The following is a 16,982-nucleotide window of genomic DNA, read 5'->3' on the forward strand; positions in this document are numbered from 1 at the left end:
TCTAAGAGACTGAAACATTTGCAGACTCCACCCTTTCTACCAGTTGCAGAACATGCATCAGTAGTATTTGCCTGACCACGGGCAGTGTCTTATGTAGCTCCAGGATTCAGGCTTTTTATGTGCCATGTCAATTGGAAATCCCAGCAGGGAATAAGCTAACTAAATTCTAGACTGTATACTAAAAAAGCTTTATAGCTAGAACTTGAGTTAACTTTGTCTGCTGTGCATTTAACTTTAAAACATGGCTCTGATGCTTAATGACACTAATTATCTGTTTGACTCAACCCTTGCTTGAAGTTGCATTAGGGTGGTGAAAATGCTTGGTAGTGTTCTGACAGACTTGAACCAGGTCAGTCACAGCTAAATGCTAGCTGTCACTAGCAGATTTTGCCCTGCTGAAGCTGTTAGTGTATGTTATTAGGTAAAATGGCTTAAATCCCTCAACTTTCAAAACTCTTTCCATGAGAAGTAAAAACTTAGTTCTGTTTTCAGTGAAGTCCACAGTGCCTATTTATCAAGTAGACTTGCCTGGCTGTTACTCATAGAGGCAGGACTCTGCAGTCCTATAGAGATCTGCTGTCCTTAAGTGCTGTGCTCTGGGGGAGGTGGGCTCCATCTAAGCAATAACGTTGCTTATCAGATATGCCTGGTGTACCAAGGTAATACTATGCCTCTCTTGGGACTGGTTGTCCTGGAGTAGGATTCTTAGATTAAAATGTGACCTCCTGAAAGTTTAGGTTGTAACTCTAGTTGTAGCTCACGAAATCAATGCAGTACAATCTGGCAACAAGCAGAGCTGCCTTTTTAAAGCAGATACTTCTGGTGTATCTTTATTTTCACTCTCCTGTACCTTAATTATTTCTTCCCTGACACTTTTGTTTCTACCTCTTATATGCTAAATATGGAATTTGATTTTTCTAAGCTGCACCTTCTGAATTCCTTTGCAGGTTGATGCAATAAAGGAAAAGGTGAAAGTTGATTCTTGTTTTCCATCTTTAAGTCTGGAGGACTAAGTCTAAGGATTCTGCATGAGTTTTTTTTCTTTCCTACGTTTATTACACTGCTGCTACTGCTTTTTCCCCAAACAAAATATCACTAAAGCATATGCAAATTGTTTTAACTTTGAGTAGCTAGTGCAGTAGGACAAAAGTAGATTCATTGCTACTAATAAGCTAATAGAACCTCAGGAAGGGCATACAGGTGATCAGTTGGATCACAGTCAACCTGATGTCAAAGGGGTAAACACGTGCTTCTATTTGGCTGCCAAACTGACTACAGGAATGACCCACAGTAAGGCATAATTAAGTCTTGGACAACTGTCTCTGAGCCGTAAATCAATACAGCATTTGCTAGTCGTAAGGACTGTGATCCAGTTTCTGATCTCTTGACCATTACTAATGTGTGCTGACAGTAGGCAGAATAGATACTAGCTGCTTCAGAAGAGACTCTTCCTCATTCAGGTGTCTAGTTCTTATGGTGCTAGTTTAATCCACACAGTGCTCTAGTTCCTGTAGTAACTTAAAACCTCAGCTTTTAGACCAAGTCTGTGGTTCCCTTCCCTATAGTAAATTTCTGTAGCTGTGCAAAAAGAAACAAGACTGCCTTCCAAGCTCTTCAGCTTCATTAAATTTCTCTTGCTGCCTGTTTAAAAAAATCAAAGAAACAAAAAAGTAATTGCTCTTCTGAGGCTACTTTTGGGACTTGCCTTTTGCTATGCAATGTTGCCCCTCCTAAGGGTGATCTCTAAGGCTTCTGTCCATCTTCTTCTGTACAAATACCACTTCAATTCTTCTTAAAAACAGCCCTAGTTTGAGTTTTCCATTAACGTGGTTGAGCAAAGGGCAAACAAACTGACTAATGGCTTCAAGATGGACTCTGTGCAAACTGCTTCTTGGTGATGAGATGACTGTAAATACACCACTGGAACTCAAGGCTAACCTGACTAAAATGTGTAGTGTAAGGTCCTTCAGCAGCTAGTAAGTGAGGCAGTAAGAAAGCGTGTGTGTGAAAAAAGGTAATTGAACTGCAGTGTTTGCATAAACTACGCATGTGTAGCAGTCATTGCAATTACATCCCACTATCCTTAAGCTACAAGGCATTGCTGTGGGCTGCGTGTGGTTTTTTGGGGGGAGCCTGTATGGCAGTCATCTTCAGACCTCACTCCTGCTTCAGTACTTTTGCCTCTTTTTCATGCACACATAACACAATAACATTGAATGCATGTTACTTTTCCTCTGCAGCTTATTGCAGTCCCTGTGGAAAAGCCTTTTAAACAATCTTGTAACAAGCGTGTAGGGCACTGAACCTGATGAAGCTCAAGCAAGTGCTGTAAGAACCATCCTGCAGGCTGGTTACAGCCTTGTTCTTGGAATTGTTTGAGGAGAGGCATCAAAACTGGGTCAAAAATGCATGGAATGTCCTGGGCTGGAGGCTTTCCAAGTGTATGTAAACCAAAAGCCTCTGCTGATTAGCAGTCTCTGCACATTCTCCTTGGATCTGCATCCCTGAAGTTGTGCTTTTACGTTCACCGTGTTGCTATTTAAGTTAAAACCAGTGCAGTTCTCAGCACGGTTTCTGGAAATGAGTCTTAAAGGATACACTCATGCACTTTGACAACAGCAAGCCAGATACTGGTGTGAGACCACAAAAAGGCTTGCCATGGGAGCCCGATTCATGAATGAACTCAGCTCAGGACTTACGCCACTTCCTGGAGTAATGCCTCTAACTGAGGTTACAAATTAACAGGTTTAAGGAACCTTATGTTGTAACTTGCAATAAAGAAAGAAGAAAGCTGTTAGTGCTGCCTGCAGGTAATTGCTAAGGTAGCACAGTTAGGCTGAAAACTGTTCAACTCATGGGTGTTGTAAGTGAACAAGAAATGCTGACCCTGTGTAAGTACAGGAGATCTGACTTCAAGCTCCTGTGTTAGGGATGCATGAAATGAAAGACCAATCTGGTTTGCGAGTTGTCTTACTGTTCTACCAAGTAATTGGCGTGATTGTTTCCTACTTTACTCTAAATCTTATCTCTCAGGTAAAATATCCATACCTAATTTTTATGGTTTTAGTTTCAGGGCCTGCCTTAGACCGTAGCAGTGCTGAGTTTCCTGGTATCGGTTTTAGTAGCAGGTGATACTTTGCTACAGAAGTTGTTTCTTCTCTTCCTTTTCGTAGGGGTGGGCTAACAGCACAATCCCACTCTGTGCAGCAGAGTGAAGCTGGCTAGTCTTGTCTTGTTACTGTGTGTAAAGCTCGCACAAGTTGAGTATTTGTGGGTTTAGGCTGACTGCCACACAGTTCTAGAGTGGAAAAAAGCAAGTCTTATACACATGCATTCTCTGCATTTGAACTTAAATTGCATGAGTGAATGGGTTTGGAAAGTGAAATCTTGAGGCTCAAGTGACATGTCGGATGCTATTGCAGTCTGCTCCATACAAATACCAACTTCAGATTACTTTGCCTCAACGTTATATTCAGGGAAACATCTCCAGGTCTGAACGCTGTCCTAGCAGTTGCTCCAGCACCAAAGATCTCCAGCTGACACTGTGCCAAAATCTGAGTTTGTGACTTCAGGCTGTTGGTTTGGAGCTGTTGGAGCAGCAGTCACTGATGAGCTTATTGATATCAAAGTGGCTCTAGTCCAGTATGGGACCTTTCATACAGAGCTTCAGCCTGGAGCCACTTTCAATGAAGTTCCACAAATCCCTCAATTAAGGGTTTTTTTCAGGAAACGGACAATCTTGACTGCACCAGTACCAACATTGCTACTTGAATTGATCTGAATTTGTAAATGGTCTCCTTTTCTTGATGGGTGTTAACATACCACTAAGGCTTTTCCACTTCTCTGCCATGAATAAGTACCTCATCTAGAGGAGTTGTTTTAATTGTTGGTCTCGATTCCAGGTGGATAAACTGGATGCATCAGAGTCCTTGAGAAAGGAAGAGGAGCAAGCTACTGAAACACAACCTATTGTTTATGGTAACGTTTCGGTTCATGTGTTGTAACATACTTGGCTTTTACATCAACACTTCTTTATTTTCTTCCAAGAAATGTTCTTTATGTCAAATAAAGTCTTAAGGAATCGTGTTCTACAATACTGTGTAGAGTACAACTGCAGTACTGCTGCTAAGACTGTGGAGGGACTGCAGGATTTAAGATTGTCACGTCCCATTATGGAAATATTCTCCAGAAGAAAGTAGTGCAGGAGCTGTCCTAGAAGTGCATTATTTAGATCTTGCTATTTTTTTATCTTGGGTATTCACATCCAGAGTATTCCATTGATTGTAGTTAATTACCAGTAGGAATTGTAACCAGTGGTAAAGGAGCTTTCTTTCTGTAGCTGGCCATCTCCAGTCAGCACGTCCTGGAGCAGTGCAATATTGTGGACTATGAGCTGGATGCAGTGTTTCAAGACGTAGCTCTGAGCACTGGACTGAGCAGTTTGACCTATATTGTCTCCAAAGCAAAAAATCTTGTAACAGAGTTTCTTTGGGCATCTGACCATCTGAGATCTTTTGGGGAGATATCCATTCTGGCTCTGAAGACTCTAAGCCAGTCAGTGGGGAGTTATGGTTGAACACACAAAGTCAGCCGGGAAGCAGCAGGAATTCCAACTGAGCTGTCAGTTCCTAGCAGTAAAGGTGGGACTTGTGTCTGTTGTGTCTTCCAGGTCAGCCACAGCTCATGTTGACAGCAGGACCCAGTGTTGCAGTTCCTCCACAAGCACCTTTTGGCTATGGCTACACTGCACCACCGTACGGGCAACCGCAGCCAGGCTTTGGGTACAGCATGTAAGGTGCAGCACAAGTCTGTTTGGAGCTAGCATATTTTCTTACTGAAACTCCACCGTCCCTCCCCGCTTTAACTCATAACAGGGAAAAAGCAAGTTCTGCCTCGTGTTCTTGTAACCTTTATTTCATGAAGGACTGTTTTTTCTAGCGCAAACTATTCGAATCACTTCTGTTAAATCTTTTTCACATTCCACGTCATTTAGACTTTACTTTAAAAGGGGAATAGTTTAAACGACTTTGTCCAAGTGGGCTTTTGCAGGACTGCTTATTACCATTAAGTCTATTGTGAAGATTCTGATTTGCACTCTATAGTGTTAAACTCTAATATTGAATCTTAAGTTCATCGTTATGTGAGCAGCTTACAGTATGTACTGTCTATTCTAAATGCATTTAAGTCTCACTGTATATTCAGAGAAAGCTGAAGTGAAGATACTTGTATTTGACCTTGCAAGACCGCTGACAGAGACAACACTAATCAGCATATCCTACCCTGGTTGGATTGCATAGCTCTAAAAGAATTTAAAATGCATACAGACAACCTTGCCTGACTTAAAATGAGTAAAAGTTTTTCCTTAACCTATGCAGGTTTTTCCAGTTATGCATATAGAAAATGCTAGTGTCTTTTTGCTCACTCCATATGTAACAGATGACCTTATGTTGTGCTGTATCCTGTGCTTTTGTGGGACATTCCATTCAGGAACAGAGCACCATGATTCCAATCTGTGTATTTACTAACCCTGCCCTGAGGTTTGTGTATGTTGGATATTGTGGTGTTTTAGATCACTGTTTTGAGTGTACAGAAGAGAGAATTCAAGCATATTGCTGTTCAGTTTTGTTTGTGCAATTTGAAATTACTCAATTTAAAAATAAATTACTGGACTGTGGACATGCTGCATAGTAGTAGCTTCACTTTACTGTTTTCAAAAAGGACCTTCAACCTCAAACCCAAGTATTACAGTGCTAATAGTGTGGGGCATACAGGTGCATACACTTAGGGCAGGAGGGGCCGTTAGAACAGCAGCAATGGAGACCACACTAGTGGTGTCTTGCACGGAGGGGATAATACAAGAAAATATGTAATGCTTTTTCTATAGAAAGATTATGCCAGACAGAAAGAAGTGAATAGCACTTTTCAGTAGTTGGCTGCATTGTGTCAACTTGCAGCACCGTTGACCAGGTGATACATTAGGATGACAGTAGATTAGGATGGGCGTGTTAGTTAAATTGAGATTATGTTCTAGGTATGTAAGTTGCCTTAAATATATTTAGCTTCAAATAAAATGGACTTAAATGTTTCTCTATGAATACTGTCATATTTGAGTGTAATGAATATGAGAGCACTGAGCACATTTGTGACAGCTGTAGTCACTCCTGTCTCTTAACCAGGAGCTGTTGTCAACATGAGGTTCCAGAGCTGGGGCTCAGGCTCCTTCCTGCTGGCTCACGTGAACTCTGGTTGCACTGAGTGGCAGTTGAGCAGAGGTGGAATATCTGCAACCAGAGTGATTTTAACTCTGCCCAGTTAAATTTGATAATGGCACGCTTCCTGAAATGCTGTCTCACTGAGGATTAGCAGCTCTGTGCAGGTTAGTTCCTATAGGATGAGCTGTTTAGTGTGGGTAACTCCCAACACCGTGGCTGTATCGGGACACTGACCTGTGTGCAGCTTCCTATAAATGCAGAAGCTGCACAGCCACAGCCAGAAAGGAGCACAGATTATGTCCTCCCCTCAGAAGTGCTAACTGGCTCTTAAGCACTGAGCTGCAAACCCTGTTTAACTTGTTCAGTCTCATACCAAGCTGCAAGGTGTTGCATCAGCTGCCACGTAGGAAACAGCACAGTAAGTTAGCTACAGCTCTCTCCATCTGTGCAGTGCCACCTTCAGCCCTCCAGGATGCAGCCCTCTCTGAATTAAAGAACGTGTCTTCCAAAAAAGCAAACAGTAAAACCAACTAAACTCACACAAAGGAAGGGGTGGGAACTTATTTTTAGCAGAAGCCTCAATCACTTACGCCTCCCTAGAGCTTTTCAGCCAGTAAACCACAATGCAAAGCAACATCCTCAATCCACTGCACACGTTTTAAAAATACTAGATTCCTGATGGGGAAGAAAACCTTCAGCTTTAGTTTTCCCAACTCCACCGAGCCTCCAATCTTCTTACCCACTTAAGAATGGGATGCACAAGCTGGAGAAACTCATTAAGAGTATTAAACCAAGCAAATTTACATCTTTTACTAAAAAAAAAAAATAACTTTTATTCTTACTGGGAGAACACACGGAAACATCCCACATCTTGGATTACATCCTTTCAGCACCGATCTCTATCGGTGCACTCAAATTTCTTGGTTCCCCAGCTCAGAAGAGTTTTAGATGACCAGAAACTTTATCTACTAGGTCAGCCGGTCCCGGCCCGATTCCGAGGACGGTCTGGGAGCCCGGGGCTATCTGAGTGCGGCCGGCGTCCTGTATTAAGCTCACAGTCAGCCCCAGGCGCTTGGCATCAGCCAGGAGCTGGATCAGAGTCTCTTCATCGGGAGCTTTGAGGACCACCTTGGGCTGCCCGCAGTACTCCCACTGCTTCAGGAGCTCGGGGTTTCTCCTTTGAACTTGCTTGTAGGCAGAAACAGCCGCGTGGGAACACTGCGCCGCTACTTTCCCCTTACCCATCTTCAGATCGTTGCGGACGATCAGCACCATTTTGAACTCGCCCGACTCTCCCATGACGTTGGCTTCGGTCCCGCAGCTGCCGGCGGACGCTGCCAGGGCGCGGTGCTGCCGCAGGAGTCGCCCGCGGATGCCCCATCCCAGGCACACACCGCAAGCGACCCCCGCGAGGATGCTGAGGAAGCCGGGCTTGGAGAGGTAATCCATGGCGGGTTTGGGAGAGGGGCTACGGAGAGAGGAAAGACGGAGCGCGTGGGAATCAGCGCACCCGGTTACGGAGAGAGCGCATTCGCCGATGGGGCCACAAGCACCGCAACGCCACCGCCCAAAACGCGCCCGAGGACTCACCCAGCGCCGGGCCTCGCGGAGACGGAGGAACACGAGGCCGGCGAACGAAAGAAAGGCGAAACGCGAAACGGACCGGGTCCTCCGAGGGCCCCGCCCGCTCACCTGCCGCCGCCGCCGCCGCCGCCCGGAAGTGCCGCCACAGCCGCGCCAACCGCGTTCACTGCGGCTCTTCCCGCTCCGCCGCGGCTCGGAGGAAGGAGTGCGGCGCGACGGAAATTACGCACTCAACGACATCCGGTAGGAGGTGGGCGGGGGCGGGCTGGCTCCGCCCCTACTTCCGGGTTGGCCCGGGCCCAGAGGGAGCAGCCGGAGCGCGGCGGGGTGAGTGCGGGGCGGTGTGGGGCGGGACGGTGCGGTGTTCTGCTCTGCTCGGCACTGCTCGGCACTCTGCTCGGCTGTCGGGGCGGCTGTCGGGTGAGGGTCTGCTCTATTCGCCCCCGCGGCGGTACCGGTACCTGTTCCCCGCGGTGCCCCTCAGCGCCGCGGCCGCCCCGCTGTGCTCCGCTGCCCTCAGGGCCCAGCCCCGAGCCCCCGTCCCCGTGGCGGCCGTTCCCCCTCAGGGAGGTGCGGAGGTGCGGCGCCCGACGGCGCTCAGTGAGCCCTGTGGGGAACGGGAGCGGCCCAGGTGGGGTCCGGGGGCACGCGGTGCTGTGGGCTGCTCCTCAGCGCTCTCGCTTAGGGTCCGCGCGTCACGTCGGGCTGAAGCCCGGCGACCCTGTGGCATAATCGCCGAGAGCCGTCTCGAGGGACGGGGACTGATGACACAGGGAGAAATCCGTCCTTTGAGCCGCGACGAGTCGGATTCCGATGGTCTTTACGCGCTTCTCCGGCGGAGATGCGCTCTGCTCTCCTGGTGGGCTGTCCTCCCTGCCCCCACCCAACCGTTATCGATTTTCCCTCTTCCCAGAGCACGGCAGTGTCCTGCGGGCTTGGCCGGTAGGCCCACATCCCTAAGGTGCCTCAGTGTCACCCTCTGTTTGTGGAAGTTAACGTGTGTTTGCCTGTTTCTTAGCTTTCTGTCTGATGACAGCTATAAATGGCAGAAGGCTCTAAGCAGTAAGACTCCGTCTTTCTTCCAGTCTTGCTGCTCAGACATTTTGACAAGTCATGCAGGTGCCCTGAGGGAAGGGTTGCTGTGGGTGCCACTGTGTGTGACAGGAGTGGTTTAAGCACTGTGAAAGCAGGTTATCCACCTCGAGCTGCACGAGGAACTTCCTCAGGGTCCTCTCCTGCCCTTGTTCTCTCTGCTCTGCCAAGAAGTGGCTATCCTGGTTTAGTTCACGTTAAGTGCATTGTGTGTGTTGAGTTCAGTGCGCTGAGGTTGGGAGGGGGATGTGATGTTAGCTTTTGGTGCCTTGGAGCAGTGAAAAGGGCTTCCTAATGATGTTCTCTTTCTTTTAGTCCATTGTTTCTGCAGCGTGAATGGACTGTTATTATTGGTATTCCTTACTGGTAACAGATAATCAAAGATTACTTCATCCCTTGTTTTCAGATGAGAGTTTGAACAAACACGTTTCCAGTTGTGCAATGTGTGGTTAGTACTTCTTGTTGGTTTGAGCTAAGCTCCTTGTCCTACTTAGTAATGAAATCAATGGGACTTGTGACCTCTGTGGGGAGGGGGAGGAGGGTACTCAGTGGCTTTGAAGTGGGAATTGGGAATGGGAAAGGTGAGTGCTGGGAGCAGGGATGGCCTTCCAGCTGGAAATGCTGTGCCATGTGCACTTCAAAGCTTTCCAAGTCATTGTGTTTGAATGTCTTTTCAATCTGTCACAACTATTTCTGACTACCTCTTGTGAATGCTGCTTGTTACAATGTCTTAATTAACGTTTTGGGATCTCTCCTTTTTTTTTTTTCCTTAATAAGTTCCAATTTTAAACCAAAATGATAATTCCTGATCTGTTGTAGGAGTAGGCCTTTTTTTTTTTTTTTTTACTTTTTTGAAGTACAACTGTGATGAGAAATGATCACCTTCAGTTAGAACTTTAACTCCAGATGGCTGAAGTGTCAGCTGGATGGACTTTGCTGTTCTGGAAGGACGAAGGGCACAGCCTGGAGGCTGTTGCAACACCGTGCTGTTACTGTAGCAGGCTGGAAACACAACCATGGAGTTTGGTGCTGCATTGACCAGGCAGACCTGGGAGCAGTGCAGGCTGATGGGTAGGTCAGTGTGTTTTGGAGCTGTAGAAGGAATGTTCTCATTCCTTACAAGGCTCAGAGTCAGAGGTTGGTTCGTGCTATGGGCAGGGTGCTCTTAGCTGAGGCAGCCCTGGTGTGACCTGTACTGGTTCCATTAGTCTCTAACTCCTGGTTCTTTCCTAGCTGCAGTCTGGCAGGCACTCTGCTTTGTGCAGGTGTGTTTCCTTGTGGCAGTGAGTGTGTCCTCCCTGGGGCACATTGGGCCTGACTGAGGAGAGCTGTGGCACTGCTGGGGTGTGTGTGTGTGTGTGTGTGCGTGGCACCACTGCAGTTTGTTTGATGTAACATTAAACCGTTCTTTCCTAAAAAGATGTTCCAAAAGCTTTCTGGAAAAAATGTAAGTTTTATCTCCAAATTGCAACTTTGCCCTTTTTTTGTAACTTCCTCTGGGTAGGAATTGGAAAATAGGTCTGGTGCACAGAGGCATAACCCACAAAAAGGAAACCTGTGGTCTTTAATGGAATTACTCGCCCTTTCCTTTGAGGGATTAAACTATTTTAGTTAGAAAACCCTTTTTTTTTTTTTTTTCATATGGGAATAGATGTACTCCTATCAAAGTAGCCCATTGTGTGAGTATCTGTGGAGACTTCCTACATCTCTCAGATGTGTCCTAATTTACTTTAATTGAATGCTTCCCGTGAGCATTGAAGGACTGGAAAAATAAAGCAGTTACTTTTTATATTTTCTGTGGCTTTTAGGGGAGTTATTAACCTTCAAGTCAGGGAGCGGGTCAGCTCTGTGTGAGCAGAGCTGAGTCTGCAGGGGCAGAAGGTTTGGAAGAGCCCTCACTTTGGCCTTGAATGCCTCCGAAGCTGAGGATATAGTTGTTCCATTGGCTTCAAAGGCAGAAGAAGCACTGAAGAGTGGCACAGTGTTACGGAGCCAAAGGGGTATGCAATGCTTCTGTTTGAGACCGTTCTCATCCCTTGTTTAAGGTCGGGGTGTGTGCAGTCTGCCTGCTGAGGAAAGGTGCTCTTAAACCACCCCTGTGCCAAGAAACTGTGAACTTAATCCCTGTGTAAACGTCTGCCTTTGTTGGAGTGTGTGATATGGAAGAATCCTGTGGAAGCCCAACTTTTGTTCTTTGGTTTTCTTATTGCTATTGAAGACCAGGGAGGCAGGTGAAGAAGGGCTCATTATCAGTGTAGAGGAGAAGGAAGGAGCAGAATGTTGTCTGGTCTGGAGCACGTGGCTTTAAAATGCATGAAATGAGAAAAGGCAGAAAACAGTGTACTGTGCTGAGGTGTCGGGGGGAACATCAGCAAAACAATCTGAACTGTAACCCCAATTCCTGCAGCTGAGTGACTTGTAGCTGATGAGAGTCAGGAAAGCAGTGAGATCACCAGGTTAGAGTCACAGCTTCTTCACTGTTCCAGCGCCATAGAAAGGAGTCCTCAAAGCATCCTTAGTGCAGAAGTGATAGTAGTCAGCTCCTGCCAGCACAGAGCAGCCTCCAAACATCAGGAAGAAGGGACTTCTGTCCTCTGTGATCACAGAGTGCAGAACTTGCAGTGCCTCATGTTCTTAAGCTCCAAGAGCTTGTTATGCTTCCTTGCACGGGCACTGGGAAGTGCCAGTCACAGCCACGATAAGCCCTTTCCATTGGCCAATTTACATTTTGCCCAGCAATAATTGTCTTTTTGTGCTTAGTGTTATGGACTGCACTACAGCTGAATAATGCATTGTGGGCTGTTTGTTCAGCCCCACAAAGAAGTTCTGTGTGACTGCAGCTCTGACATGATCTAAACTGCTCTGATACAACAACAGTTCAGAGTTGTTTTCCTCACTCTTTAAATAGTTGATACCTACGTCTGCCAGTAACCACTCACTGCACTGGCCGTATTTTTGGATATGAGCTGTGGGTCTCTTCAGGGGTCGTGAGCAGTGAGGGTCTGTTTAGCAGCTGGGATGTGGTTTTCTTTGGTCAGCTCTCGGACGTTTGCTGAGGACATGGACTCGGTTAATGAGGGGTCACTGCATTTTGGCTCAGTCTCCTGTTCCAGTTAATCTCCAGGTGGAGACATCCCTGCAGGACCTGTAACTCTTACTGGTGTTGGAGAGGTTGGCAGACTGGGGAGCTGAGCTTCGTGTGTGCATGAAGCTCCGTCCTTCACGCTAATATACTTTAAGTATAATTAGGCTGTGGTAAATTGAGAAGGGCTTTCGGCAACCAGTAAGGGGCTGGTGTCTGAATCACTGCCCTTTGAGGCTGACCCTGGGGTGGACACCAAGTCCTCCTGGTCACCTGTGTTCTCAGGTGGGAGTTTTTAGAGTACTTCTGCTAAGTGGTGGAACTCTGGGACCTTCATAACAGGTGCTCAACCTACACAAGTGTGCGAGGGAGTTATTTGACTTTGTTGTAAATGCTGATTTGTGTACTCGAGGTAGTGTTACACAAAGCTAATCCCAGATTACGGCCTTCCCAAGCAGGCAGGATGCAACTGGTTCTGTTGGCCATGGTCGTGGAGGCTGTGTGTCTGTAGCAGCACACCTGGGAACTGCAGAGATGGGTGGGTTTTGTGTGGCAGTGGCATTGGGTGCATTGCTGAGGCAGCACTGTGCACGGCTGAGACCTTCATGTCCAACAGAGTTTGTATCACAGTGTGTTGGTTTGCTTGAACTGGAATGAAGCTGAACGCAGACAACAAAGCAACTGAGACTTCAGTTTTGAAGGCTAGATTTGCACAAGGAAAAAGATGAGCTTCCAAACGAGCAACATGTGTCTTCCACTTAAGGTCTGAGGAACGTTTTTGAGTGTTTGTTATCTTTAAAAGTGTGACTGAGGTTCCCTAACGTGGAGCTCCCCTGTGTGCTGCCCCAGGAGCAGCAGCACTCCGTGCACTTGGTGACTGTGGGTGCCCCCTTCCTATAACGCTGTTCACAGATGGAGCTCTCTGCATGCAGTGTGTGCTCCTCTGATGTGTGTGTGTATCCATGGATGCGACAGATCGTGTGCTTAGGGGCTGTGGTCTGAACAGGAGTGAAGGTCTCTCTCCTGTTTACCAGACCTAAAGTGCTGCTTTGACTCTTCCGACATAAATCAAAGGGGAAATATCTTTTTTTGCCATACAATTTTAATTTCCTGCACTAGGCAGTTTTATACAACCTGTCCTCTTGATGTCGTGCTGCTTCCCAACAAAAGCAGCGTATCACAACCTGCAAGTCAAGTTTCCCTGCAGAGAGAGCAGTAATGCCAACAGACTGTTTTGGCTTTGTGTGACTCTTCTCCAAACTCAAATTGCAGGAGCTGTTTGAAGATTCAAGGGAGGATGTTTAATGCTGTGGGTCTGACTGGCTGCTGCTTGTGTTGGATTGCACAAACACTGTCAACTGTGCACAATAAAAGAAACTCTGGCAGTGTTCCGTTTTACGCTGGTTTCCAATTGCTGCACTATTTCCTCTCCTGAATAAGGAAAACCACAGCAGTTCTTGTGAAACTGTAGGACTGATGTCATCAGAAGGGAGGCTGAACTAGCAGGGAGCGTGGGCTTTTCCAAATGCTTTCCATCAGGCAACGCAGAGCTTTCCTTCTCTGCTTTGGAGCTATTGCACCGTACGATGTGAGATGCAATTCTGGATCTTAGTTGCCACATTGAGGGGTTCTTTTTTAATCTGTGAGCGTTTTGAGGTCAGAATAGATGCTCTCTAATGTGAGAGTCAAACCCTAAGCCTCCCCTTGGGAATGAACAGGAGCTCACACAATGCTCTGCTCCTCCTGGAGTGCCAGCAGTGGGCTGCTGAGTGCAAGGGCTGTTTCACAAGCTTTTGTTCAGTTACAGACGTGAGGGAATTTTATCACTGAAGTGCAGAAATTCGGATTTCTGTAGGTGGAAATGTTTTCAACTTTGTCATTTGTGGGAATGGAAACACTTTCTGCTTTTTCACAATGCATCGTGGGATAGCCGTGGTTTGGGGAGCTGCTGGCTGCTTGCCTGCATCCATCAACTACTGAGCAAACAGTCTTTGTAACCAGCAGTGGAGACATGATGCTTTCTGGTTTTGTTCTGTTAGATCCCTGTACGTGAGTGATCTATGAAATGGCAGAGAATGGAACAGACTGTGACCAGAGGCGCATAGGAATGAGCAAAGAACAGCACAATGGAAACTTCACAGGTAGGTAGGAAACATCTTCATGTTCTCAGCTGGTCAGCTTGGGGTAAGTGACCAGCACAGGATTTGAAAGGAATTTATATTGGTACGCTTTACAATCAGATGATGCAAAAGGAGATGCCTAAATCGGTACTAGAAACTTAAATCTGAAATCTAGAGAGCTTATGTAACGTGAAGCCACTGAATAGTTCCATGCTGTGTGCTGCCATCCAGCTTCTCTCTTATGGACTTCTCCTTTCAGTGTTCTTATTCTGTAGCTCATGTGCATGTGGGCCTCTAACACTGACTTGGGTACTGGTAGGGACTATGAGCTACAATCTGAGCTGTGTAGATGTTGGGCTGTACAACCCCACCCTTTGGCACTGAAGAATTAGTATTGGTAATAAAATCTGTTTTGCTCTGGGTTTCTCCCAGTTTTCAGTCTCCCAGTTTTCAGTCTCCCAGTTTTCAGTCTCCCAGTTTTCAGTCTCCCAGTTTTCAGTCTCCCAGTTTTCAGTCTCCCAGTTTTCAGTCTCCCAGTTTTCAGTCTCCCAGTTTTCAGTCTCCCAGTTTTCAGTCTCCCAGTTTTCAGTCTCCCAGTTTTCAGTCTCCCAGTTTTCAGTCTCCCAGTTTTCAGTCTCCCAGTTTTCAGTCTCCCAGTTTTCAGTCTCCCAGTTTTCAGTCTCCCAGTTTTCAGTCTCCCAGTTTTCAGTCTCCCAGTTTTCAGTCTCCCAGTTTTCAGTCTCCCAGTTTTCAGTCTCCCAGTTTTCAGTCTCCCAGTTTTCAGTCTCCCAGTTTTCAGTCTCCCAGTTTTCAGTCTCCCAGTTTTCAGTCTCCCAGTTTTCAGTCTCCCAGTTTTCAGTCTCCCAGTTTTCAGTCTCCCAGTTTTCAGTCTCCCAGTTTTCAGTCTCCCAGTTTTCAGTCTCCCAGTTTTCAGTCTCCCAGTTTTCAGTCTCCCAGTTTTCAGTCTCCCAGTTTTCAGTCTCCCAGTTTTCAGTCTCCCAGTTTTCAGTCTCCCAGTTTTCAGTCTCCCAGTTTTCAGTCTCCCAGTTTTCAGTCTCCCAGTTTTCAGTCTCCCAGTTTTCAGTCTCCCAGTTTTCAGTCTCCCAGTTTTCAGTCTCCCAGTTTTCAGTCTCCCAGTTTTCAGTCTCCCAGTTTTCAGTCTCCCAGTTTTCAGTCTCCCAGTTTTCAGTCTCCCAGTTTCTAGCTTTTCTGTTGACAAGGCTTCACTATGATTTATCATTTTCAATTGGACGTTGCTGGCAAAATAGTTAACAGCTTCACCTCCTGCCTTGCCTCTGTTTTTCCTACTGGTATGTCTGAAATCAGCTTGGATTGGTGCTTAGAACTTGTGAAAAGTAACCTGAGAACGTTTAATGGAGACCGTTGTGTCACTGTGCTGTGCGTAGTATGGAGATGGTTATCATCTCAGCTGGTTTCCTGTCAGCCTTGAATGTGCCAGTTCCATATTTAATTAAGTTTTGTAATCAAGTGATTTCTCAAGTTGTACACAGGCTTACGCCACTCTGCAGTCTCTTATGACATTTATTGAAAACGTACAAAGTAACACAAAAAAACCCCAAAGCTGAAACATTTTTATTAGACATATCAAGTGGAAAAAGTGGGGAACAAATCTTCTTGAGCGAGGAACGTGGCAAGATTGAAAGAGCAATGTATGCCTACGTGTATGGAGCAAAGCAAAGGCTTCCTGGGGAGTGTGGGTGTCCAGTACTTGCTGTTGTGGGATTCCTGTTAGTTCACCTAAAGCAACGGGCACTCAGAGCTGAAGAACACAGCTGAGGAAAATTAGATGGGCAATGTGAGTAAGGAGCAGTTGGTGCTGCAGTGGTATCAGGCACTGCAATATAACCAGATCACTGCGGTTAGAAGCAACGAAATGTGTAGTGTCAGTTTAAGTGGAGGACTGTGGTGTGTGAGTAACCCCTTCTCACAGGATCACAGGACTTCCCATCTGGCAGGCTCCTTTTGGAGGGCCTGAGCAGTGTGGCAGAGCTTAACATAGCCCAGGGAGGGCAGATACTGTTATCCAGTTACACGGTGCCTGGAGTGTGTAGAGAGCACATGTAATTCAATCTGCTTCATTTGGAGAAGTCTGAGAATAACTTTGGAAGAGAACCAAATTCAGAAGTTCAGAGTGAAATGTGGTCTCTGTAGTGGGCAATAGAGATGCCCTTGACCTGGTGTATTAGCTGATTTGAAACTAATGGTGCATAAATGCCAATATGCTTGACAGACTTCTTGCACCATGGGCTGGTTCTTGAATGGCTACATGGAGGAAAAAAAAAAACAACATATTTCCTTTGCTGAAGGACACTTGATTTCTGGTGGCTTTGGAGCAAATGCTTTATAATCAGTGAAGATGATGAGTAGAGCCCTAACAGGACAAAAAGTTACCAGTATAAATTTGGGTGGGATGGAATCTGAACTGTCAGCCTGTGCTTTCATATTTCTGTTGCTTTTTGTTTGCAGATTCCTCTTTGTTGAGTGAACGGAAGCGAAGGGACCGAGAAGAGAGGTTGAATATTGTCCTGTGGAGACAACCACTTGTTACCTTGCAGTATTTTTTCCTGGAAACTCTAATAAACTTGAAGGAATGGACCATAAAGTAAAGATAATTTCTTTAACTTCTTCTAAGTGTTCTGGGGAGACCTATGCTATGATTCATCACAGCTTTAAAATTCTTTTTCCAGAAAACACATTTGTTTTTGTCCCTTAAAGGTGGCCACTGGAACATACCATGCTTCCAGCTGCATACCCAGAGCTTCTGCCTGAGTGACATAAGTGTAAATGCAGACAGGTCTCGATGGAAGATAATTGCAAACTTCCTTCCTGAGAGTTGAATACTTCAGTTTGAGAGAGTGGGAGAGTATTGAG

At 46.2% G+C, this 16,982-nt stretch overlaps 3 protein-coding genes across 5 annotated transcripts in view; 2 read left to right on the top strand and 1 right to left on the bottom strand.

Annotated features, from left to right (window-relative positions):
- The window catches only part of CLTC (clathrin heavy chain), a 29,286-nt gene extending 23,610 nt beyond the window's left edge, over positions 1 to 5,676 (top strand). For 2 of the 3 annotated variants that reach the window (XM_065732031.1, XM_065732029.1), the window contains exons 31-33: positions 948 to 968; positions 3,903 to 3,978; positions 4,670 to 5,676. In XM_065732031.1, coding sequence (XP_065588103.1) covers positions 948 to 968; positions 3,903 to 3,978; positions 4,670 to 4,794 — 222 coding nt within the window. In that variant the 3' untranslated portion in view covers positions 4,795 to 5,676. The remainder of the gene's footprint in view (positions 1 to 947; positions 969 to 3,902; positions 3,979 to 4,669) is intronic. The other variant, XM_065732030.1, reaches the window with a different exon arrangement.
- A 1,349-nt stretch (positions 5,677 to 7,025) lies between these two features.
- On the bottom strand, positions 7,026 to 7,661 carry PTRH2 (peptidyl-tRNA hydrolase 2). Its single transcript, XM_065732201.1, has one exon. It carries the CDS (start codon positions 7,659 to 7,661, stop codon positions 7,146 to 7,148), a length of 516 nt encoding a protein of 171 aa, XP_065588273.1. The 3' UTR covers positions 7,026 to 7,145.
- Positions 7,662 to 8,592: 931 nt separating this feature from the next.
- VMP1 (vacuole membrane protein 1) overlaps positions 8,593 to 16,982 on the top strand; it is a 54,930-nt gene continuing 46,540 nt past the window's right edge. Inside the window, exons 1-3 of the mRNA XM_065732048.1 lie at positions 8,593 to 8,612; positions 14,010 to 14,111; positions 16,578 to 16,713. Of these exons, the coding sequence (XP_065588120.1) occupies positions 14,036 to 14,111; positions 16,578 to 16,713 (212 nt within the window). The 5' untranslated portion in view covers positions 8,593 to 8,612; positions 14,010 to 14,035. The remainder of the gene's footprint in view (positions 8,613 to 14,009; positions 14,112 to 16,577; positions 16,714 to 16,982) is intronic.

This window comes from Cyrtonyx montezumae, unplaced genomic scaffold (genome assembly GCF_038088225.1).
Source record: "Cyrtonyx montezumae isolate F1298 unplaced genomic scaffold, pur_monq_1.0 scaffold_15, whole genome shotgun sequence".
NCBI lineage: Eukaryota > Metazoa > Chordata > Aves > Galliformes > Odontophoridae > Cyrtonyx > Cyrtonyx montezumae.